At 36.1% G+C, this 22,751-nt stretch overlaps 2 protein-coding genes and 2 long non-coding RNA genes across 9 annotated transcripts; 1 reads left to right on the top strand and 3 right to left on the bottom strand.

Moving 5' to 3' along the window:
* Nucleotides 1–414: 414 nt before the first annotated feature.
* On the bottom strand, nucleotides 415–12,995 carry LOC110376143 (galectin-4). Of its 4 annotated transcripts, none has more exons than XM_021334525.3 (8): nucleotides 12,856–12,995; nucleotides 12,288–12,450; nucleotides 4,361–4,470; nucleotides 3,442–3,588; nucleotides 2,859–3,078; nucleotides 2,413–2,534; nucleotides 1,674–1,878; nucleotides 415–1,475 (listed from the first exon to the last, which is right to left on the bottom strand). In XM_021334525.3, exons 2-8 carry the CDS (start codon nucleotides 12,405–12,407, stop codon nucleotides 1,296–1,298), a joined length of 1,104 nt encoding a protein of 367 aa, XP_021190200.3. In that variant the 5' UTR covers nucleotides 12,408–12,450; nucleotides 12,856–12,995; the 3' UTR covers nucleotides 415–1,295. The 4 variants fall into 4 exon arrangements, with proteins under 4 accessions (XP_021190200.3, XP_021190201.3, XP_021190199.3 ...); XM_021334526.3 differs by having other exon boundaries at nucleotides 12,852–12,990; XM_021334524.3 differs by lacking the exon at nucleotides 12,856–12,995 and having other exon boundaries at nucleotides 12,288–12,637.
* Nucleotides 12,996–13,086: 91 nt separating this feature from the next.
* LOC110376167 (PR domain zinc finger protein 10) lies at nucleotides 13,087–22,739 on the bottom strand. Its single transcript, XM_064037438.1, has 17 exons — nucleotides 22,391–22,739; nucleotides 22,184–22,305; nucleotides 22,028–22,109; nucleotides 21,677–21,925; nucleotides 21,301–21,432; nucleotides 20,913–21,047; nucleotides 20,131–20,325; nucleotides 19,916–20,010; nucleotides 16,989–17,059; nucleotides 16,855–16,902; nucleotides 16,483–16,771; nucleotides 16,323–16,411; nucleotides 16,078–16,189; nucleotides 14,929–15,045; nucleotides 14,518–14,677; nucleotides 13,918–14,054; nucleotides 13,087–13,273 (listed from the first exon to the last, which is right to left on the bottom strand). The coding sequence occupies exons 2-17, from the start codon at nucleotides 22,301–22,303 to the stop codon at nucleotides 13,235–13,237; spliced, it is 2,070 nt and encodes a 689-aa protein (XP_063893508.1). The 5' UTR covers nucleotides 22,304–22,305; nucleotides 22,391–22,739; the 3' UTR covers nucleotides 13,087–13,234.
* Nucleotides 17,168–18,829, top strand: LOC135117693 (uncharacterized). Of its 3 annotated transcripts, XR_010277064.1 has the most exons (4): nucleotides 17,168–17,667; nucleotides 17,877–17,969; nucleotides 18,413–18,482; nucleotides 18,558–18,829. It is a non-coding gene; the product is annotated as an uncharacterized LOC135117693 (long non-coding RNA). The 3 variants fall into 3 exon arrangements; XR_010277065.1 differs by lacking the exon at nucleotides 18,413–18,482; XR_010277063.1 differs by having other exon boundaries at nucleotides 18,413–18,829.
* LOC135117692 (uncharacterized) lies at nucleotides 18,231–19,589 on the bottom strand. The gene is made up of 3 exons (XR_010277062.1): nucleotides 19,449–19,589; nucleotides 19,016–19,177; nucleotides 18,231–18,371 (listed from the first exon to the last, which is right to left on the bottom strand). It is a non-coding gene; the product is annotated as an uncharacterized LOC135117692 (long non-coding RNA).
* Nucleotides 22,740–22,751: the final 12 nt, after the last annotated feature.

Genomic DNA, 22,751 nt, shown 5'->3' with positions numbered 1-22,751 from the left:
ATTTATACACAAAAAAGTTGCCATGGGTAAAAAATCTAAATAGATTATTGATGTATTGTTTGTGAATGTATATTTTGTTGAAGTCTATTTAATTTTATATTGATGTATATTGTATGCCAAGGAGCAACCATTATCGGTATTTGACACAGATTACTATGTGTAGCAGCAGGAAGCTGGTATTTGGTAGCGAGTTTAATCAATTATTGTAACAACATAACTTTTATTATGTTCTTTCCAGAGCTATTCTTATTTAAAGTTCCCGGCTGGTCGAAGTCGAGGTTACATTTTTAGAGCCACGATGGCCCTAGTATTACAGAGTAACTTTTCTTACTACCTGGGGAACAGAAAAGTATTCAAGACGGATTTTTTTCCAAGAGTTTTTTTAGGCACTAGAGCGAATAAAGAAAAACATCGTAACATTTCAACATTTATTTGGTAGAGGAAGAAGAAAACGCTAGGCCAGAGATAATAACTAAATACGCATCTTGGTATTAATTAAGTTGGTTACTAAATAATCACGCGTCGTATAATTTCTTTGGTCCAACTCAGAATTAAAAACTTACAAATACTTGTGATATCTTAAAACTTATGTAAATAATATATGTATAATATAAAGTGTCCTTAGTTATGAGTTCAATTTCTAGTGTCATAAATTAGATTTTTATAAGTTGCTATTAAGATTATACACTGAAATTATAAATCAACATTTTCACATAAAATTAGACAATCTCGTACTAATTACTAACATATCGCCCCAAAAAACAACTTTTTCTCGTAATATCAAGATCTCTATAAGGTACATAAGATACACCCATATAAATGTCTAGCAGATTGACCAAAAATTAGACTATGGTGAAATGTACTTGAAAAAAATCTTTTCTAAGCAACAATCAAAGATTCAAAGATCAGTCATATTCAAGCAGATCTATTGCTATTATAACAACGAGTAATTAAAAAAGTACATAGTTTTAAATGCAATAATAACAAACTTATTGTACATAAACCTATTATAATTGACAAGGTCGATAATAAATGTTTTATAAATGGTTAACAGCATTTTGCCACTAATTTACAGTTTTATATTTATTTGCATAATATTTAGCATCTAAGCTCACACTTTAGATGCGAAATGATTACTCAGGCAAATCCTCTAAATGCGTAATCTGCCGTTGCACGTATACATAATAAAATATAACACAGCTTTGACTTTTTTTAGAGCATAGACCTCCAGAGGCAGTGTAGTTACGTAACATCGTTACATCATGCTATCGTATAATAACATAGTGTTCGCAGGATTATTCTCGTATGGGGGAACTGGTGGCTGGACAGAGGTACATCTGTTCGGGGAAGAGGTCTCCGCGCACGCGCACTGCGCGTACGCCGGCGGCGGCAGCGCGGAACTCCAGCTCGCCTATCAGGAAGTCGTCTGCGTATACCGCCCAATCAGCTGCCTGACGAATTATTCGTAGCTTCGTCTGAAACATATGGTAATGGTATTTGTGAACTTTGTTCTTTTATTTAATTACCTTTTTAAAATAAACTATTAAAATCGCAACGGCATCAAGTCGGATTTAGAGCCGGGATAGCAGTGCTGAAAGGACGAAGGGCCTCTTCATGCATCTATGTGTACATCATATATAGTAGCAGAATGGAACAAGTGATATAGTACTGACATATGTGCCGGGTATAAGCCTGGCGGTCCTCTGCCTGCGCTCGGGCCCCCAGTCGCCGAGCCAGGCGTTGAGCACGACGAGCTGTCGCTCGCGCTGCGACTCGAAGTAGGCGCGCACGTTGACGTGAGCCAGCACGTTAGCGCGCGGCCACTCTCTCGCGTAGTCCATCAGGTCGATCGCGAACGAGTGCAGCAGCGGACGGAGCCTGCAAATTGGAATGTATTCACATTTTGGCGACTAATTTAATACGATGTAGAAATATATTTTTTGTTTTTGTTTTTGTGTTTTTGACCGTTTTTTTAAAAATATGTTTTCTGTTTTGACATATGGCACCTGCTTATGTCGTATGGCAGAAGTGTAGTGTAGGTACTACCTATAGCATTAAGTTTAATTAAGAGTGCAACAGCAGTCCCGATCTAATATGATAGAAATCTTGACAGAAGAGTTGGTTGGTACAGAATCTCTTCGCTGAATCTGAATTGAATGAGGGCTCTGTGATAATCCAAAATCAATATTTTGTTGTGTACGTATTTCTATACAAACATGCTAATGAAACTGTATATCGGCAGCGACTGATATTGGACGTGAGCCAACATACACACATTAAGCCGAGGTTCACTGGAAACTATAGATGTTCCCACATTTTTCAAACTAAAGATATGTTGTTTATATGAAATATCGTTTGACCTTTAACTGGTTTCGTTTCCGCTACTGAGTTGTATTGGGATTGTTCGCATACCTGCCGTAAATAACAAGTTGATATCCTTCAGGAATGCCTTTCGTCAGTGTCGCGATGACGTTCGCGTGCCACGTCGGCTCGGAGTCTTCTCGTAATGAATCTATACTAGCTCTAAAGGGTACCTGAAACACCAAACATTTCAGAATTAGTAGCTATTGGATGCAATGGTTTAGGGAAATTAGTAGGTAAGTGTTAAGCTGGAGCTGATTTATTGGGTATCGATAAAGGCATACTTAATGAAGTCCAATTTATCATTCCTATAGAAATGAATGATGGAAAAATGTAATTAGAGAGATAATCAGGTTTTTTTGCCAACTTTCCAGCAATAACACATTCCTAGGCAGTCGTGAAGGGTGTGCGTTTTGGGGGCTATCATTTGTAAATGACGTTCAAAATTTTTGTTTTGCAGTCAAGTTTGAATAAATGATTTAAGTTTGTCTACTTACTTCAGCGGGGGGTGGCGCTAACGTAGGGAATATATCAGTCTTGTTGACGTTAAGCGTGGCATCTCTGACGCCTGTGACTTGCACCCACTGCGCGGCAAATGGGTTCGGGTTTCTATGAGCATAGCTGCAATACTGCATCCCGTCAACTGCCCATAGCGTCTCCTTCTCGTCTACTACTATCTCTATCGTGAATGGCTGGTCTATTTTGAAAGGAAACAATCTGTAAAAGTAAAAAAAAACTGCGTTGTTACTCTAATTTGGGGAGCTAACTGTAATTGGTTGCCACCTTCTGAATTCATGATAATTTGGTCTATTTGTGCTAATTGTGCGTACGGGTGAAAAAACTCTCACCGTTACTATGCTGATGTTAGACCTAATTCAGCGTTCAGTTTGACTTCACAGCCGGGTATAAAATATTAATATGCAAACTGTACAATTGGTTAATAATGTATATAGGTACCTCCTTATTTATCCTTAAAAAATAATGTTATATAAAATGTTAAATTGACATGCTTAGTTGTGGGGAAGGAAAATATAAGTACGGGAAAAGATAAAGATTATCTTGTTTTGATGTAGGAATTACCTGAATGCAGTAGTTTCCTCGGGTCCCCATTTACCGTTCCGCCGCGTATTTCGAACCACGTAACATTGTGGAAGACGTACATTGAAATGCACGGCGATGTCGCCTTTCCCAGACTCCACATCCCCACTTCCTATGTTCACTGCAAACCTAAAAGATAAAGGCAAAACTTTACTAATAACAGATGGATGTAATAAAATATAAAAACTACATATTTTATAGATTCGCAAAGTTCAAAAGTAGGTGCTATAAGATCAGCATGTTGTGCATGAGCACATTGTCATGCAGTTCATGCATTCACATTTAATATGCATGAGTCAACTATCGCTCTACGTTTTTTCCTCTGTGAAGTATTTTTATCAATTCTTATTCGATTTTCCTTTCTGAGTTTATGGTCCAATATATTTATGTCACAAAAGTACACTATAACGTCCATGGCCTAAGGTCATTTGTAGAACACTGACGCTAACGTTAATCGCCGAAATTTGGCAGCCATTAACCGAATTTAGTGCCCACAAGCGAGTAGTGAGCCCAGATTACACGACTCGTAAACACATTTGTTTATGAGTTGCAATTATGAAGATACTCATAGCCGTTGCTAAAAACCAACCAGCTATATCGCAATAGCAGCAACTAGAATTAGAAGTACCAACTGATATCTGATCCTTCTAAACTTTCAGCAAGAGACAAATAAATAACTAATATTTTGGCTATTTTGCTGTTTTGCAAAACTGCACCTGAATTAAAGAAATGCGTAGACCTTTTTTGTAGGTCTGATTATTAAATGAATCATTGAAAAATAGCCTATAAATAACCTATTTTCTAATGGCAGGCAGCCTGGTCATTAAAAAATAGGAAAGCGTTATCGTGAGGTAATCGAATAGCTATTTAAATATTGTTAAAGATAAGATTATTTACCTACCATGGTAAATCGTCGCTGGGCGTGCCCGTGCATACGATGTGTGATCCGATACTTAGCGGCTCTACCAGCGTGTGCGTAAACTTAACATCCCGGGCCTCTGCCAGTTGAGACTGAAATAAACCAACCATAACTTTGAGCACGCTTAAGTAATGTACACTACTAAATTATTAAAATAAAGAGGCAGTACGTGTTACATTATTTGGGTATAAGACAGACATATTCGAATGACTAGTCCTTCTCTGGTATTTCCGCGAGCACTTTAAGCACCATGTGAAAATTTTCAACATCAGATTTGGAGATTTCGTACAATATTGTAAAAATGACAATAAGTATCTTAAGACAACTGCACCGAAGCCATTGGGTTTTGCAGTTACAAACTTCAAACTAGAAAAGTGTATTTTCAGGCCTCTGTCACTCGATGTACTTGCGCGCGATAAATGCCTACCGCTCGCTGGGTTACCGGTAGCCCCACGCGGCACAGGGCTTTCTTCAGCCGCTCGCGACGCGCGCGTTTTATGTTTATTATTTTTATTTGTGAACATGACGACCTCTGGCCAGTTATGTGCTGTGCTTGGGTGCAGATCAAATAAAAGAAAAAATATAAAGCTTTCGTTTTTCCGTTTACCTAGAGATGTAGACAGGTCAATTATTGTTTATTTTTTATTTGGTTTTTAAAATTATCTAATAAACTGAAGAACTATTTTGATTTGTGTAGGTGTATATGTGACTATTTTAGGAAAATATAAAGGTTTCCTATTATATATGTATTATGTATGCATTTAGAAATATTTTATACCTATGTATGAATATACATAGGTTTCTATTTTTTAAAGTAAAAATACTTGTCTTCTTTGTCATTTTAAAAATAAGCGACTTCAGATACTTAAATTATAGATACACCTTATTCTTAGTTATACATGCAATGATTACCGAGTTTTGTAGCTAAAAACATTTCGAGTATAAGTAGGTATAGTTTTCGTCCAACTAAATGGTGGCTTGGAACATTGCATATATCGCTGAGCAGAAACCAATTTTGAGTAAGTAGGAATGTATCAGCGGTCAGCGGTGTTGTGCCAGGGGTAATAGGTAAGTATATATAATAGGTAACACTTGCGTGTTCTGTGCTCGAAAAGTAGTTGGGCACCTCCATTGATATTCGGGAAGACAGAAGAGGCAACCCTACGCTCGCTGTCGGCACGGTCGCGGTCACTGAACTGTGCGCTATCGCATTGAAATAACAATCGAGCGCTGGAGTTTTTAAGGTTCATTTTCTAACGCAGCAATGAATTTGTAGGTAGTTTGGGAACTTGTAGGTGCTTATAACAGTAGGTATGGACTTTTTTGTATGGAGTGATTTATCTGTTACGTAGTAACTATTATATAATCTGTGGTATTTTCAGTAAGTACTAACAGTGCTACAAGTGCATAATCGCCAAATTAAGATAGACAATTGCATAAGCGCTTATATATTTCTCATAACTCTCGCGAAATTAGTAACTTACTTAAATATATCCATATATTATTATGTTTTAGTTGTATTTATAATGTAGGTAGGTAGGTATGTCCGATATTACATATTCCTATGTAAGTAGGTAGTCTGTATTTCTTTCCATGACCCTAGATTGACTTGATCTTTTGATAAGCCCCGCATAAGTGATTTAAGAATTATTAGCGCAAAAAATTTGTTCAATACGACCAAGATTCGCTTTCGCTAACACACTGAATCACCACTAGTTTTTTTTGTATTAGACGAGGTCAAAGTGATACTTAATAATCTATTTACAATTCTAATGCATAACATACAATGTTACCGTCCATAAAAGCCACTACTTTAGTGCACTTAGTTTGTTCTAGACAAGGTTTAGTTACGAGTCAATGTAAGTAATCAACAAACGATGCACGAAATCGCTCATCGCTTTTGGCTTCTACTGAATTACGAGGATGAGGTCATCAGGCATGACTTCGCCTTAATAGGTGTCAGGGTTTTTTTAATAAGTCTTTGTAGGTACACCTGTGCCTATTTACAGTATGAACAGGATGGTGATGACAAATACGGTCTAAGTGTATTTACATTCCATACGCTTATATCAAGATAAGCGTTACTATCCTAAAATATGTGCATTGCATGGTAGTAGAGACTACGGGTGTCCTAAGCTGAACAAACATAAAAAATAATAAAGGATAGGTAACGTCTAGACTGGAAACTAATTTCCCACATTTTTCATGTGCTGTTTAAGATATAGATTGTAGAAGTTCTACACGTTAATCGTCAGACTTCAGTTTATCGGCGAATAATTTCCGTTGAATAAATGTGTATTTGCCCGAATCACCGATAAGAAATCTCGATAATACGACCACACCATTTCCTTAGATTAAACGGAAATAACTGTTATCAAAAGAAACTGTAAACCTTTTAAATGGTCGTGTAAATTCATATTTTATTGCAAATTCCCACTTATTCGTTCCGAAACAAGTTGTTTAAGAGTCTGAAAAAACGACATCATAAAAACTACTTAATTGACCTATTGACACGCATACTTAAAGCTAATGGGCATTGAATAAGTACCTACCTACCTACGTTATCATCATTAACACTTCGCCACTGGCTGCAGTAATTATGAGTAAACGTGCAATCTTAACACCACGGTGTGAGTTCGCGTGTCTAACCACAATAAATATGCACCCAATAAGGGGGAGCTGGGGAGCTACATTCAACCTATATCCAACACGGCGAACGGGGTGTACCAATTTCAGTGGCACTAGTTGTAACCTGCCATGTTTAATCAATAAGTTTTAGTGGCAGTATGTAGAGGTATAGAGGTACGATAGGCTGGCAGGCAGACAGCTCAATTCTATAGGTACCTTCGTATATCCAAACGTAGCTAAGTAGTACTTGGTACTTAGGTTCAAATGACGCCAACCGTGTCTGGTGCCTTTGAAGCTTGTTAATTGCTTTGCGTCTGTGGGTTGTTATGGTTTACGTAACACTGTTAATTTAAAGCTTTTCATTGTTAGGTGTTGATATAATATTCTATTTTCATCGAATTCTTAGAAACTTTTCAGTTTTGCAACAATAAACATTTAGCTTGCGTCTGACAATGTTTTAATTAAATAATTACTCATTCTCTTGAATAAATTCTGGGAAATTGGAAGGAAGTGACCAAAGTTAAAACTAATGAAACGCAAAAGTGCGAGTTTCGTGTGTTTACATTAAGTATGTGTTGCATTTCAATAGTTTTTATTTATCATCTTAGCTAATTGTGGTCATAGGTGTCTTCCGATGATTGTCAACACGGCTGTTTGGAAGCTGTCTGCGTCCAGAGCTATCTTTGCCGGATATTCTGAACCACCAATAATTAGTTTACGAATCATTTGAGATTCAGTAGACTTTCCACTATTTCCAGTTCTAAAAATAAGTCCAGACGTAAATACACGCAACGCACAACTCATATAAAAAATGATAATCTTTATAAATCCATTTTTAAAAATTGCAGTGACATCACCTTTAGTCACTAACCTTCGCACTGAAAATAAAATAGCGTTGCGTTCTCGCTGGTCAGAATTATTTTCTCACAACATTGTTTGTTTGAGGACAGGGACGTATGTACCAGCTCTGATAACATCTAGCGGCTTCAATGGTCAAACAATTTCATTATATTTAAAGGAATGATGAAAGGAATTCAGGAATATTGTTTTAGGGAAATTATTTACGTCGATCATCAATAGTAACGTTAAACGACCGTTTTGTAAAATACCGACGTGTAAGTATAACAGTCACCGATTTTTTTTCTATTGTATCTATAAAGTATTAATTGATAAAAATACACTTATATTATATACTAGCTTCTGCCCGCGACTTCGTACGCGGATCGTGTCCCTTATGCCGGCGACTACGGGGTCAGCAAAATTAAAGATCTGAATCGTCATCAGACGATTCAGATCTTCAACATCAGTTGAATTTAAAGGGCCCGTTGACGGGAAAACAACGGAATACGCAAAATCATTCGAAACGTTCCATATATTTAACTTTTTCACGTCAACGACAAAAGCACAGCAGACTAAACAAAACGCTAAGAACTAAAGCGCAATGGCGAATAAATACGCAATAAAGGCGTGACCATAGTAGTGATTCTAATTAGTCCGCATTTAAGTGGTCTTTCTGAGCGGACCCTTAAATAACAAAGTAGTGGTGACCTAGTGTTTAGAGAACCAATCTCTCAAGTATGAGTGTGTGACTTCGATTCCATGTCTGGCAAGTACCTGCCAATGCAACTTTTCTTAGTTCGTATGTACTTTCAAATTCTAAGAATATTTTGGACACCAATGACCGGTTTTTGGAGGAGCTGTCATTCCTAGTGTGTCCCGGCTGTCAATGAACATTCTTGGTAGTCAGAAGCCAGTAAGTGTGACCAGTTTTATCAAGAGGTATTGGGTTGAGCGGGTAACCGGGTTGTGGAGGTCAGATAGGCAGTCGTTTCTTGTAAAACACTGGTACTCAGTTGCATCGAAGCCGACCTTAACATAGTTGGGGAAAAGGCTCTTGAGGTAATAACAATAATAACAATGAGATTTCACGCAACAAAGTCGGAGAGTGGGGGCTCGTGACGTCACGTCTATGATGCGTAAATATGAAAATGACGGAAGCGCGCTTCGCGATCCGATGAGATTTTCTCGGAGCAAGTTGCAGACTGATGTCCTCGAACAGCATCAAGTCCTTCCAAACGCTCTTCGGTATATATTTGGGATCATATGATTCTCTCCCTAGGAACATTGGAAAAGATTCGACCTCTTTCTAGCCATGGTAATAGTTTTATTGTGAAGAAGATACCTGATCAATTAAAATTTAGCTGGCTCCCCCCTCGCCCCCCGCGTTACTGAGTAGGCTACCCTGTCACGAAGATAAATAGAAAAGAATACAACAGTCAAATAGCATTAAAACTCGAACATTTGTTCCATAAAGTTTTGTAGTAAAAGAGTAAAATTGACGATTATACAGGAATGAATTTTATCCAGTGCGCAAACTTTGTCAACTTATAGTTAAATATGTTTTATAGATACGTAAATTTTTATTTTGTCGTGTTTTAGTACAAAAAAGAAAAGTTATTGATATCGAAAGATGTTTATTTTGTAACCGATTCTACGGTCACAGTCGTCATAGTAGGCACGGCGGCAACGCGAAACCGGTTTACTGACGCGAGCGCTGCTGCAAGCGCGTAAGAATAGTTGGTATCCATATTTTGCTGATTTTGAGGCGGACAAAAGAATGAAATTTTTTTTTGACTGATGATGCAGATATGTTCTGTTAATGATTCTGGATCACCAGTTTTTTTTGCGCACTGCTTAAAATTAATTCCTGTATACCATCACCATTGAGTCTGTCCTAAACTATTACCGCCTTTACCGCTTGGAGGTACTTCCAGCTTATTATATGATTATACAGTGAAATTAGAGATAGCTTTCATTTCCACATCAGTTGTTCCTGATCTTCGATTCTCATAAGTCAACAGAAAATATCATCAGATCGAACAACTTTTGCTAAAACGTCATTACTATACATTTCAAGTGTTGTAGGGCACTTGGAGATCAACTTCAGGTGTTTTAGATCTTCGATTTTTGTAAGTCAACAGAGAGTGCTCATCAGATTGAACAACTTTTGCTAAAACGTCATACCCGTATATGCTACAGAGTAGCTGGGCTCTTGGGGTTCCACACCAGGTGTTTTAGATCTTCATGTTTTATAAGTCAACAGAGAGTGCTTATCAGATTGAACAACTTTTGCTAAAACTTCATACCCGTATATGCTACAGTGTAGCTGGGCTCTTGGGGTTCCACATCAGGTGTTCCAGATCTTCAAATTTATTCTCTCAGCCAAAAATGCTCATCACGTGGAACAATTTTTGCCATGGCACCATTTTTGTATCTCTTATAGTTTTGTTGGTCTGTTGCAGTTCTGCACCAGGTCTTCAAGTTTCGAAGATAAATTATAGCCTATATGTTGCCCAGACTTTATACCGATACAACAAAGAAAAAATCATTGAAATCCGTCCAGTAGTTCCGAAGATTAGCGTGTACAAACAAACAGACATACAGACATACAGACATACAGACATACAGATATACAGACATACAGACAGAATTTTTTTTTCGGATTTGTGCTCTATTACTGTTTCTGAACTCCACTCAATTATTATTTTTTTATTATATTCAATGTACAGACAAAGTTTTTTTACAGATTTATTATATGTATATAGATGACGTGTACCTTTAATTCCAATTCGTGGTCAGCCATCGTTACTTTGTAGTTTTGCCGTCGCGTCGTCGGCTATTATTTGGTAATTGATAGATTATATGAGATAGGTACCTATATGATTATATCTTAGAAATATTTATGAATTAATTTTATGTCAATAACGATGACATATTATATTTTTTGATAAACATTAAATAAATATCTGATGTCTGCTGGGTAAGGTTGAGAAGAAAATTGTTTAGTTAAAATAATATAATTGCGCCACATTTCTTTAAATTATAGGTAATTTAATTTATGAAACTTTCCCGTTTCCTATTCGAGACAAGATTAACTGTAAAAACTTAAACATGTCGTCATATCGATGTCGGAAGGTGACTCCTGATAATAGGCACTCGTATTACTTACTTATCATCTACAAAAAATATAGGCGGGAATTTGAGTGTAGGTGTAGGTACCCTTACATATTTACACAACTTTTGTGAATCATGTTATGCTCAAATGACTCACGGCGTAGGAATCAACAAAAACACTTTAGATTGCTTTGTTGACAAGGTTTTCGCGTAATTGCAGTCTCAAGTGCTGGGAAGTTAGTTAAAGCCTTCAATTAAAAATAAAAGGTGCGCGGTCCTTATTATAAAAAGCCAAAACGTTATGAACATTAAGCACAGGTACTAATAAGCGATCTATAACTTAAAAATATGTTTTAACCATAGGTTACACAAAATTACCGTGGAAACAGGTAAGTTTTCTTCATTTTCTGTATTCTCCGGTGGTCGAGCGCGACAAAACAATCGGCGGCAAAAGGCGCCGCAGCCGCATCTATCACCGAAACAAACCATAATCGACGTTCATTTATTTCACAACACTGCCTCAACAGATGAGCAGAGAGACACTACGTTGATCGGTAAGATCTATGAATTGTGCAGAATACGCGCGATCGCATATCACGAAAATATCTGCTCCAGCTGTGCTCAATCGGTGCTACGATTAGCCGAGCGCGCCTGGCCAACTACCTACCGCAAAACTCATGAACGATTCTCGTCTGGCGTACCTATACCTAGAAACTGTTTGTTTGTTGTTTTGGTATATACTGTTATACAGAATATACCCAATGGCTGAAAGAGGCGGCAAATGGTAGACCTTCTCGCTCTAAAACCATAGACAATCCTTAAAAAATTGTTTATGTTCATTTTGACACAGATTTTTTTTTAGTCATTGTTGACGTTATTGTTATTTATCAGTTCGGATGATAGGTGGTCAGTTATGTTGCTGTGAACCATATTTTTGCGTTACCTATCTTATGTAAGGTGTACTTAACTAAAGAGCTGAAATTAAGACAGAATTCCTATCAAATTATGGTGTTATGAATCAATTAAGTATGGAAATCTAAGTGGTTTTATAGGTGTTGCGGAAGAAATGCACTTGCTATTAAACTACAGAGATAATATGCCATTGTTACTTTCCGTGGTATCTAACTCTGACAGTAGTGCGGTTAACCACAAAGGTATTAGTTAACTACAGCAAAATTAATAAAGAATCATCAAACCGAAAATGAGCGAAAGCTGACCCTCTGATTATTAGGTATTTTATCGAAATTCTTATAATAGCATATTACCTAACTGTTTGTTTAACGTTCACAGTTACATAGAACTTAATTAAGTTAACATTAAAACTAACCTCAAAATCCAGTGCATCTTCGGCAAAGTCGTATTCAATAAAATCTCTTGGTATCGTCCCTTCTTCTACATCATAATCCATTCTAACACAGTTGACACATATCATCACTCCGACGGGCATGCTTCAATTAGCTCCTTGTAAGGACTAAATTCAGTTCTGCGAACTGTCAACATGGTTCTGGATATAATCAATACTTTACACATAACACGAATTACCGCAGAGCGTAAAATGTACAATACGTATGAATTAACGTGAGTTAACTTCTATAAAATGAAATTATAATAAAATACTGCAGTTCACCGCAGTGCAGTTGCGCACTGCCTCCGGCCCTCAATGAAAACAAACAATGTATAACATACCTACCAATAGAACAACAGTCTTTGTTTATGACGACGATTTGAGTATCTCTGTCACTCGTCCTGAGCAATGTCGTTCAGAAAAGAGACAATGAGATAAGATAAGCGAATCAAGTGTCACTGTACTACCTTAATAGGTCTAACTACATCTAATTTCAAAGATTTCAGGTTTCTATTATTAATTAATATATTTATAATAAGTAAATACCTACGTAAGCACTGGCTAGGTTGACGACTCGTCGAACACTGGATTAACATAAATACGCAGATATGTGAAATTAAATATGTATGAATCAAAACACATTTTATTATTTTACCGTAGTATTGGGCTCTTGAATGGGTATTGCGTAGCGTTATATCTCTTGTGATGATAGGTATAGAAAGTATCTATAGGTAGAAACGTACGTAGTAATGAAGGTTGAATAAAAACATCATAATGAGAGCAAATTATTTATTTTTTATAAACCAGTCGAGTTTTATAATAGCTTAACGTTTACAATACCTATTAAGAAAGACTACAAATGACTAAATTATCAGATCTAAACTGGAATGTACGTTATAATTGCTGATCAACTTACCTGCCTTCTTTGTTCATTTTGTTTTTGTAGAATTTCTATTTGAAGGGGGTACCTAGAAATAGATAAAACTAGTTAAAAAGAATATTTTTTTGAACTTGTAAAAAGCCATTTTGATAGATTTTTTTCCTCAATTACGAAACAGGACACCTAAGGATTGGACCCGTGGCCTCATAAGTTTTTCTACCGTAAGTATAAATCCTGGAAGAACATATAGGAGCTAAAACGGGTAACCATAATCAAATGGGAATCATACCTGAAAGTGCTACTTAAGCATCCGGTTACTAAACTAATGCTACGATGCATTGCTTTTTTAAATGCAAAGCGGAGTTACAACTACACTGATCATTTCTGATCAAGGATCAAATATATCCACTGGCATCTGGACCTTTAAGGACCGGATGTGGATCTCTAAATTGCTCTCAATAGGCACAGATGCCAGTACGGCGGTTAGCAAGTTGTACAGTACTTAGGAAATCAGTAGGTCAGTCAATCTTAGTGGAAGGCAAAAACTATTTATCATTTGAAATTCCGTTCCGGTCAACTATTTTTCGCTCATTTCACTTACGCAGTGGAAGGCGGGCATTAAGTTAAACTCAGTGCTGAGTAGATTTAAGAAAAAGAAAAATACCTACTGCACAAGTGATCGGTTGACTTCGACCTCATCAAGTTATTTCAAACTTGTAATTAATAATTTACCATGTAAGGATGCTGCGCCCTCTGATGCTGCAGCAGCTTGGCTCGCGTGGCGTACTGGCGCGGACACGCTGAACACATGGCGGGCTCGCATACGCGGGTACCGCTCTCTAAAGCCTGACCGCGGACCTTCGCGGCGCCTGAACATTGTGGATCATGATATGAAAGACTGGTGTTGTTAAGTCAAGTAAATAATTTAAAAAATGTGGTTTAGGTTTTGGCCTGTAATGATAGGGATATTTTTCTACCAGCAACAGGGGCGGATTTGAAAGGTTGTGAGCTGTGGATGTGCCCATTCATTCGGTATGGTTGAATGTTAATAATATTTGACAATTTTTTTTTCTTCCAAAGAAGGCGTATGATGGTGGAGATAGTGACGTTCCTCGTCTCCCGAACACCCGTAGGTAATTTGGCGTGCTAATTTCTTAAGAGATTTTACGTTATGACATCTCTGCTAGTTATTTTGTTCTCTATGAGGGAGAATATAAGGCAGTTACATAGGAAGAGTACATAAAGGATAAACAAGTACATAGGAGTAGCACATGAAACTAAAAAAGAAGTGTGACGTCACAATATACCTAATGAAGTTGCTGCTATGCCTACCTGGATGGTGTTGTTGCACATGTCGGTCGCGCTTGGCCGCCGTCCTGTATATCTTGGGACAGTTGCCGCACAGGTAGGTTCGTACACTCCGCTCTAGCGGAACCTTCGCTGACACCATGTTGTGAACTCGCCATAGATGGTTCACTAGCATGCCTCGCCGCTGACGTTGAGAAAAAATGATTAAATAATGGTGTGGTATGAAGAACACATTAATAGTGCGAATAGGAAGGTGAATCCTGACAGCTACAGCCTGAGACCTTTGATTTAAAACATTGCTTTTTCAATAACGTGAGGAGGACAAGAGCATGCCTATCTTTTTAAAAAATGGCACATAATGAGAGTTTTTCATACAATTAAAATGATAGAAATAGATAACGATAGGAAAACTCTAGCATATGTTTTTATTCTAACCTTGAAAGAAAGTTCACAGTCTTCACATTTATATTTTGATGGCTCTGGATCCTGTGACTTAACATCTGCTGTACTGTCTGTATTTATATCTTCAGCCGGATTCTTACTGTCAGTGTCCTGAAAGCGACAGATAGGAATTTTAAAGAACTTTAATAAATAATTGTATAGGTGCCCAGTATTTGCACCACATATTTCTGCAAATCTGAACTTGGCCATTTAACTATATGCCCATTTGTTGGTACAGATCTTGTGTAGAAACTTCGCTGGTCTGAAGTAAGCTACTGCGTCTACACGGTAATAAAAAAAACGAAGTAAAGGCTACTTCGCAATGCATGCTTGCGGTGTCAAACTTCAGAAAGGCAAAGTTATTTGGCGCGAACAGAGTGCTTAGTGCGAGTTTTCGTGAATTTTTTTACGGACTCACATGAGAGCGCGTATACTAAGATTTGTATGCAGTGTTGCCAACTTAGTGGATTTTCCACTAATACTGGTGGTTTAAGTCCCCTATTTAGTGGCGAAATGTTGAAAGTACTGCGGGTCAAGTAGCGAAATGTAAGTTTTGTGGTACAACTTTAAGGAGTTACTATGGAGATTTGAAGTCTCACGGAATGTCAAAAAAGCATCTACAAAACAAAAAGGTGAACGACTACTATATAATTATATTAAGTACTCATTCATTGGTCAAATGCGTAACTAAACAATTTGTGAAACTACTACGCCGATTATAATTTGTGAAGGATTCGGATCGGGTCGGATGAATTGCTAAACAGATGTAATGCTTTGTCTGTTTTAATTTTCTATCGTTGCCGAGTTACACCTTTGGATGATTAAATTGTTTTAGGTTACAATAAAATATAAACAATATTTTTTTAGTGGTGAATTTGGTGATTTTAAGTGTGGGATAAATTTTTGTTAGTGGTTTTCTGGTGGTTTTAAAAGTTGACTCTGGTGGTAAGCTACTACAACTGTTGGCAACACTGTTTGTATGGAACAAAAACAGGTTCCAATTTTTGACACTAGGTGGAGCTGTTTTTGTTCCATACAAATCTTAGTATACGCGCTCTCATGTGAGTCCGTAAATAAATTCACGAAAACTCGCACTAAGCACTCAGTAGATAGAATATTTTTGCGAGTACAAATGAAACTTACGTTTTTTTCAGCATTTGCGTTCGAATGTTGGGCCCATATATGTTCCGTAAAGAGTTTGCGACTTGTGAATACTTTTTTGCATTCACATTTAAATACGCGGGCGGGACATTTACTGCAAAAACATACGAAGAAAATAAAAATGTACTAGTTCCATTTATGGGTAACTAACTATTGTAGGTAATTAACTCTATGTTAGTTCCAAAAATTAGTTATGCGTATTTACTTATCTAAAATAAACAGTTTACCTCATGTGTTGACGTCTTTTCGATGTTACTATGGATTGATTGCAATACGGACAAGAAGTCAGGGCGGGTTTTTCAGGACTCGATAATTCCTGAAAGTACAATTAGTGTTAAAAACGAAAACTCCAAGTAAAAAAAACAAAATTATAGAAGTACAACATACCTCTTTGGAATTATTTTCTATCTTACATGAAAAATCTAAATAGTTGGTGAGCCCATTTTCATCTTTATATCCTAGAGTGTAAGGATTAAAATCATTATCACATCTACTTCCTGAAATATCAAGATTAGGTATGCGATCCGTATCGAAGAGATTCGTGGAAAAGTCTAGACCATTTGAATAATTCTGAAAGCTTTCGTCTGAAGGTATTCTGTTGTCTTCGGAACATATCGAGTCATTCACGTTAATTTGTGACACTTCGATATCAGCTTCTGTTTGTATTGCTTTATTGCTGAAAATAAGATATTTTTGTTATTGAATGCTATACAAGACAAACTATTAATTTACACTCTTTTACACCTAGTTCATATTTACCCTTTTTCTGATTTGACAGGACAATTTAGAGCCGTGTGTCGCCTTAACCTGGTAAAAGTAAAACAAAGAAGTTTCAGTTAAATGAATATCATCTATACATATACTTATTAGTTATTAATTGCAAAAGTACTTACGAAAATATTCTTGAAAATGTCTTCGAGCATTGTCGGCAACGATAGCGCCGTCTGGAGATTATACTGCCCTCCTTCATTAAAGAAAAATGTATCATATTATGATATTGAAAATAGAAAAAAAAACTCATAATCCCAATTGATTCTCAAAAAGTCTAATTATCTGTTGTGACTTTTGCACCAGCGGGCCTAGCATGACCGCCATAGAAACAGCTTTTGTCTACCGAAGAATCGACAAAATGACAGATTGAAGAAAGATTTCTATCGATCCGAGCATGGCGATGTTTGACATCGAGAAAAGAAATGTTTCTTTTCTTCGTCGACATGTGTCTATCGCGTCGAGCATGACGACTATATTTTCTCTACTTTTGACATTTGGGAGTAGATATAACTTTCTATATGAAATGTCAAATACTCTACATCTCATCTGACCTAGACAAGAGTAGACAAAGAATATTATTATAATTTTAAGATCTCAAAAAGCATTTACAAAGTATGTCGGGGTCCTACCGTCGTCATGTGGTCAGTTTTTATGCTGAGAAGAATCAGTGTAAAGCTCAAAGAACGAGCTATACGAGTGTTAAGCCTCTCGACATTGAAAACGTAAATGTGCAGAGATGGTGCAGTATTTGTGCGGAATCTGTCTCCTAGGATATTTTAGGGTCTGCCTGTTCATATCAATGTAAGTACCTACAGTCTATTTTATTTCGTTGTGCTTTCCAACCAAAAATATGACAAAGTTTTCGTCCTTATAGATAAGTTAAATATAGAAAGATCTATTCATTTATTTTTCGTTCTAAGATTATTTTGTCTATTATGTAGGTATTGCCCTTCATTGCAAGAAAATAATTAAACAGAAGAGAAATATTTAACAAAGTTTAATCGTTGCAGGTTCTTTGTTCGGGTCCTGCTTAGGTCATTAACAACATTACTAACCACTGTTAGCAAATGTTTTAAGCAATTTGTTTTTGCAGTGAATACAAGGTTAGTATACCTAATATATTCCAACAGGTATCTGTGGAGATCAAAGGGAGAGGCGTATGTTCAGCAGTGGATGTCCTATGGCTGAGATGATGATGATGATACCTAATATTAGATATAACCTCTATTTCAGATTGTAGATACTGAGTGCAAAATACTGAACATAAATGCCAATTATCCTGACAGAGTTCATAAACAATCAATTTTCAATAGTTCTCTCATTAAGAACAAACTGCGCAGGCTATATGACTCTAGAATTGGACAGTTTTATCTGCTAAGAAAAAAATGACATTTTAAATAAACAACCATTATGATTTTAATATTCACATTCTTTATTAAATGATATCATTTCAATAATTTGTAAACTGACGACCCAGTTGTCATTCAGCATCCTTTTTTTGTAATCTGAAACAAGAACACAAAATTAAATTAACATTCATTTTCAGGGGATTCTAGTCATGCGTTAGGGTCTTGACTCATGACATCAATAAGAATGCTGATAATGTGTCACTATCAGTATGTTATTCTTTTATTATACTGTAAAATAATTCTTGTAAAAACTCTTTACCAAACAGTTATTTCTTTTTGCAGGGTGCCTATGCTACAACTCTTCCCGAAGAAAGGCAGAGAGAGAGACACACTAATGACCTTAGCGGTAGCTTACTACAAGCTGCAACTCACAGAAGAGCAACTATTATGAATATCTTTGTATATCAACAGTTCTTCAAACCATACAGACAGAATTGAGTTGCTGGGGAGTTTGTTCCACCGCTTCTGCTGCTGATTTTCAGCCTATTTTGAATAAATGACTTTATCTGTAGCCTTAATTTTATGTAAATAAACCTTTACCTCTGTGTAAATGATTGTCTCATTTTATTTTTTATCTTAAGAGTTGTTGCTTATATCACACAAGCAACAAATAGGTAGGTACTATAATTATTATTGCCATAATTATACTTTGAAAACAAAGCATGAGAGTTTTGCTAGAATGAAACCAACAAGTCTGGAGAACTATTACTAGTAAATGAATATTATTTAAAGACACTTACTAATAGAATGTTTCTCGTGTCAGCATTGTATGCCAAGAACTCGTTCTTTTCCATATTTTTTCAGCAGCTTTTGAATACGGACCTATTCTTCTTTATCGTGGCCTTCTTTTCCCAATGGATCGCGATACTATCTTCTCTGTTTATTGGATGGGACTTCGTACGCTGTAAATAAACAGGTTTTGTAACGACGAAAGTAAAAACACTTCGGACAATAATATAGGGAAGCAAGATAACAGTGAGGAACGCATTGAACTGTGCATGGCAAAGTTTTCATCAGACAATGCCTCCAATCACCATTTATTGAGATTATTATGTTATTTTCCTTTGTTCTTTTCATCGTATGTATGGATAATTATTATGTTCGTTTGGATTAATTACACACAACTATTGGAATAATCAGTACTTTATTAATTTAATCACAAAATCTACTTACTTTTTCCTTGCCGCACGCAGTAATCACCAATATTTAAATAAGTAAAATCAACAACAAAAATCGTTTTTTGTAAACAAACAAACATGAACCATTTTAGTTCCACAGATAAAAATAAGTTCGATGAATACGTTTTGTTGTTACTTTGAGTTACGTGAGTTTATGTATAGGTTCATGCGTGAAAAATAGTGCATTGACACATTTTTTTGGCTAACTAAACGTAAATTCATCGTAGAGCGACCCATCACTAGCTACTTATCCGTTGCTATGGAAAGTCTTTCTCTTGATAGAAACGCGAGTCTACAGCTCGCGCCATGCTCGGGTAGAAGACATGTCGAGTGGGAAAGAAAGAGCTTTGTCGTTTCTTGGTAGAATAGAGATACAATCGCCATGCTAGGCCCGCAGGGGTACATAAAAGAATTCGCAAAATTCGAAGATAATTTCAATATGAAGATGGTTTCATATCATACCTTATGATATAAATCCGTATGATTCTGTAGTTGTTTAGAAGATGGGAATGTGTGTTGACATTCATGGCACCACCACGACTTTTGCATCACAGGTTCTGTAAATTTTGAATACACAGGTTAAGCATTAAATATTCTCAAATAATGTCAAGATTTTCGAAGGAACCCTCCTTTTATAGACATAAATAATGTATACTTATAATAAACATATCAGTTACCTTTGTCAATATCTTTAGTAGGTCCTATTAGACCATAGGAGTCAGCATATTGTTTACTGTAACCGAGCATTAATGGCTTTCTAGCTGGTAGTATTTCTGTAGTGATTCCATACAATTCATAGTTTTCTTCATACAGCCAGACATTTGCAGAGCTCTCATCACCGAGGGGCAACAATCCAATCCAATTTGATTTATCTGGAAAAAAATAGTGGATAGGTGTAGAAAATTATTGTGGTGATGATGGCTTCATACATATAAATAACTACCTTTATGTACACTAATGTAATAAAGACGAAATATGTTTTTGCTTGTATCTAAATACATATTTCACTGTTGGGAAGCTACAATATTCCTGTGAAACATAGGCAATATTTTATCTTGTGGGTATACTACACTACTGTTACAACTTTTTTATCGTCCCACTGCTGAGTTCAGGCCTCCTCTCACACGGAGAAGGATTGAGCATTAATCACCACGCTTGTTCAATGCGGGTTGGTGTTTGCGGACTTTATAGTCCAGGTTTCCTCAAAATGTTTTCCTTTACCTTTTGATCAGCCATTGGTGTCCAAGATATACTTAGAAAGTAAATACAAACTTAGAAAAGTTGAATTGGTACTTGCCTAAATTGGAATCGAACCCACACCCTGATACTCGAGAGGTTGGTTCTTTACCCATTAGGCCACCACAACTTCTTTACACATACTACACTAGTTCTAATCATTTGTTGTCAGTTAGGTATACTATATGTATTTGCATTTTACAATATAAGGATATCAGATTACCTTTATCGTAAGTATCAATATGTGTGATCACATCCGTATCATTTTTGTCTTTGACTAGAAATAGTGGCTTCTTATTTGATGTAGCATTCAATACTAAGTCAACAGCTTCTGAATATGATATTTTGCATCTAATTCCTGAAAAATAAGTTATAATAACATAGTCATCAAGCCACGCATTATAATAATCAGTTAAGCATGGAAGTTAAGAATTATATGTGGATTTTTATATACTGTTTTATTGTGCAATCACACTTATTTAAATAAAATGTGAATGTATGGATGTTTTTACTCTTTCATATTAAAACTGCTGAACCAATTTTACAGTACAGCTTGTAGATCAGAATATGCAATTAGCGAGAAGTAGTACCAAGTGATGGAGGTAGATTACCTTGTACGGGACCAAATCGTGCGCGTGCTGGTAAACTACGTCGGGTTGAAATGATGTGGCGCCGCTGTAACTGAAGTACCGGTGGCAAAACAGCCAGGGCTCGGGGGGGAATGACTCGGTCAGATATGTGAACTGGAATTTTATGTAAAAAAAAAAACAAATTATTTTGCATTGACATTAATTTGGTAATCCTACAATGTGTCTTGTGTGGTAGAAGGACGCATTTCATAGTGATAAAAAAGGTTAGATGTCTCTATTCAATGATTTCACTTTACAATAATTCATAATTATTCCTAAGGCAGAATTCAGCTCAATAAAGATTTTATTTTTAGTTTTCAATTTTTTTATTAGATATACAGATAAAATAAAAACTCACCAAAGTTTTTGATTGCCGATGTGTTATTTAGCTTACATTCTGTATTACTTCCATTTAAATCTTCAACTTGAAGACTTGTTTGTGTATTTAAATTGCTATTCCCTGTATTTGTTGTTACATGTTCCAAGTTATTGCACTCTATATTCGATGATTGAAGTTGAAAAGTTGAGCCTGCAAGTAGATTTTGTGTATCCTGATATTTGTTATCAAGGATTACTCCCATAATTTTAGCTGGTCCCTGACTGGAATCTGCAAAACATATTTGTTATCTATGAATTTCAATGTGGACTTTATTTATATTCTGCTTATTTAATTATAGCTATGCTGTACAAAATAATATGAATGCTTTACCAACAAGAACTTGTAGATCCTGTCCCTCTTTTTGTTTGTTTGGCAGCGGCAATAAGTATTGCTTGTGCCCAAAATCTAAGCTCTGAAACAACAATGTATTATTAATTCAATTTGTAACAAATATACTCAGGCTAAACTATTAAAACATTTAATTACATTGTCCAATATGTGTAGTGGCAGTCCTTGTTCATTTGAGCTTAAATTTATGCTGGGATCCATTTGGAGCAAGTACAGATGAGTTGGGGCGCTGGGTATCTGAGAATCGGCACGGTTCATTTCTGAAATCATAAAAATACGTTCATTTACTTCACATATAATTAATGCACACATCACTATTGATATACTTTGTTTCAAATTACTTACTGAAATATAGAAATTATTTTAATATTAGGCATATGTTTATTTAAGTTTTAATCAAGTTTTTGTTTTAAAATGACAGGTACTTATTTGTTTACAGTCATTAGAATTCAGTTTCAATCGTTGAGGTAAATATCAATGGTTTCAGTACAATATCATCAGCTAATTGAAGCATAGACTTATATAACATAACTTAAATTGATGCTCAAACACTCCTCCTAATAAACGCAGGTTTGTTTCTAAAAACAAATGAATTTGTTTAACTAAAACTAAATATTTTTTAAAGCCGGCCAGAAAAAACAGCAAAAGACGGCCAGTTCTAAATACAATTTTTGAAGTTTTGAACTGTCACAAATGTCACTGTCAT

Source organism: Helicoverpa armigera, chromosome 13 (assembly GCF_030705265.1).
Source record: "Helicoverpa armigera isolate CAAS_96S chromosome 13, ASM3070526v1, whole genome shotgun sequence".
In the NCBI taxonomy this organism is placed as follows: Eukaryota; Metazoa; Arthropoda; class Insecta; order Lepidoptera; family Noctuidae; genus Helicoverpa; species Helicoverpa armigera.
This window is presented reverse-complemented; position numbering and strand designations above follow the sequence as displayed.

Excerpts from the sequence above, each read along its gene's own strand:
- LOC110376167 (XM_064037438.1), bottom strand. The coding sequence starts at position 22,303 with ATGAACCGTGCCGATTCTCAGATACCCAGCGCCCCAACTCATCTGTAC. Across the intron at positions 14,055-14,517 it reads TGTGCAACAACACCATCCAG|GCGCCGCGAAGGTCCGCGGT; the intron begins GTAGGCATAGCA and ends CACAATGTTCAG. Across the intron at positions 13,274-13,917 it reads GGGCGCAGCATCCTTACATG|GTACCCCCTTCAAATAGAAA; the intron begins GTAAATTATTAA and ends ATCTATTTCTAG.
- LOC110376143 (XM_021334525.3), bottom strand. The coding sequence starts at position 12,407 with ATGCCCGTCGGAGTGATGATATGTGTCAACTGTGTTAGAATGGATTAT. Across the intron at positions 1,879-2,412 it reads CAACTTGTTATTTACGGCAG|GCTCCGTCCGCTGCTGCACT; the intron begins GTATGCGAACAA and ends TCCAATTTGCAG. Across the intron at positions 1,476-1,673 it reads GGCTTATACCCGGCACATAT|ACGAAGCTACGAATAATTCG; the intron begins GTCAGTACTATA and ends CATATGTTTCAG.